This window comes from Echinops telfairi, unplaced genomic scaffold (assembly GCF_000313985.2).
Source record: "Echinops telfairi isolate 266 unplaced genomic scaffold, ASM31398v2 ScPeMD7_2;HRSCAF=8, whole genome shotgun sequence".
In the NCBI taxonomy this organism is placed as follows: Eukaryota; Metazoa; Chordata; class Mammalia; order Afrosoricida; family Tenrecidae; genus Echinops; species Echinops telfairi.
In genome coordinates, this window is record NW_022103898.1 from 77551313 (window position 1) to 77552683 (window position 1371).

General features: G+C 47.3%; 1 protein-coding gene across 1 annotated transcript in view; it reads right to left on the reverse strand.

Annotated features, from left to right (window-relative positions):
* DGKA (diacylglycerol kinase alpha) overlaps positions 1 to 1371 on the reverse strand; it is an 18168-nt gene that overhangs the window by 11103 nt on the left and 5694 nt on the right. Inside the window, exons 10-11 of the mRNA XM_045289076.1 lie at positions 1036 to 1141; positions 737 to 835 (exon numbers count right to left, since the gene is read on the reverse strand). Of these exons, the coding sequence (XP_045145011.1) occupies positions 737 to 835; positions 1036 to 1141 (205 nt within the window). The remainder of the gene's footprint in view (positions 1 to 736; positions 836 to 1035; positions 1142 to 1371) is intronic.

The following is a 1371-nucleotide window of genomic DNA, read 5'->3' on the forward strand; positions in this document are numbered from 1 at the left end:
GTTGGGGGGAGGGAGGGTAAAAATGAGGAGCTGATACCAAGGGCTCAAATAGAAAGCAAATGTTTTGAGAATGATGAGGGCAACAAATATACAAATGTGCTTTACACAATGGATGGATATATGGATTGTGATGAGTTGTATGAGCCCCCAATAAAATGATTTAAAACACCAAACAAACCCTCAGGAACAGTGGTGGGAGTAGCAATATCATGAGGGTAGGGGGCTGGTAAGGGCTGGTGGGGGAGGGACAGAAAGGGGGATCCCATCACAAGGTTTGATATATAGCCCCCCTACCCCCCCACCCCCGTGGGATGAATAACAGAAATGTGGGTGAAGGGAGACAACGGGCAGTGTAAGACATGAAATAATAACAGTAATATATACTTGATCAAGGATTCAGGAGGGTGGGAGGGTTGGGGAGGGAGGTGATACCAAGGGCTCAAGTAGAAAGAAAATGTTTTGGAAATGTTGATGGCAACATATGGACAAGTGTGCTTAATGGAATGATGGATTGTCCTAAGATTTGAAAGAGCCTCCCAATAAAATGATTTTAAAAAGAAGAGCTGTCCCCTTAATCCACAGGGGCAGAGAGAAGGGCAGTCCCACCCGGTCCTGTAGGCTTGCTATGAGTCTGAATGGGCTGAATTGCAGTGAGTGGTGAGGACCCGAAATCAAGCTGGTTTGTTTTAACTGGGGAAACACTGCTACTCCTCCCTGCCTGCTGCCCGAGTCTCACCAGGACGCTGGGGTAAATGGACGATGGAGGAAGGACATGATCACGGAGCGGCCCACAGTCACACTCTTGGCCTACGGCTTGCTGGCAGTCATCATGGATCTGAAAGATGAGGTGGGTACAGAAAGGTCATGGAAGACACCCCCACCCCTCAATTAAGAGGTCTATTAATGAAATGTCAGGAAAATCCTAAATGGGAATTTTAACCTTTGGAAAAAAAGCCTAATACATTGCCTCACCGCATGTACTTCCTCAGTCCCAGAACACACCCTACCCCTGGCCCACCTCCCTCCACTAAGGACCTTGTCTGCACCAGAAATCCCGGCGTATTCTGCTTCCATAACCTCGCCCCCTTCAGCGAACTCGCTCGAAGATAAAGTAAGTATAAAAGGGTTTGGGGGGTGGGGTCTGGGGGTGCAAGGTGGGGATAACAGGGAGCTGATATCAAGGAGTTCAAGAAGAAAGAAAAAGTTTTGAAACTGACTGTGGTAGCAAATGTACAGTACTGCTTGATGCGACTGAACTATGGAATGCTATGATATCTGTGAGAGCTCCCAAATAAAATGATTAGGAAAAAGTGGGGGACGGACAGAGAAGTGGGTGAAGGGAGATGTCAGACAGTGTAAGATATGACAAAA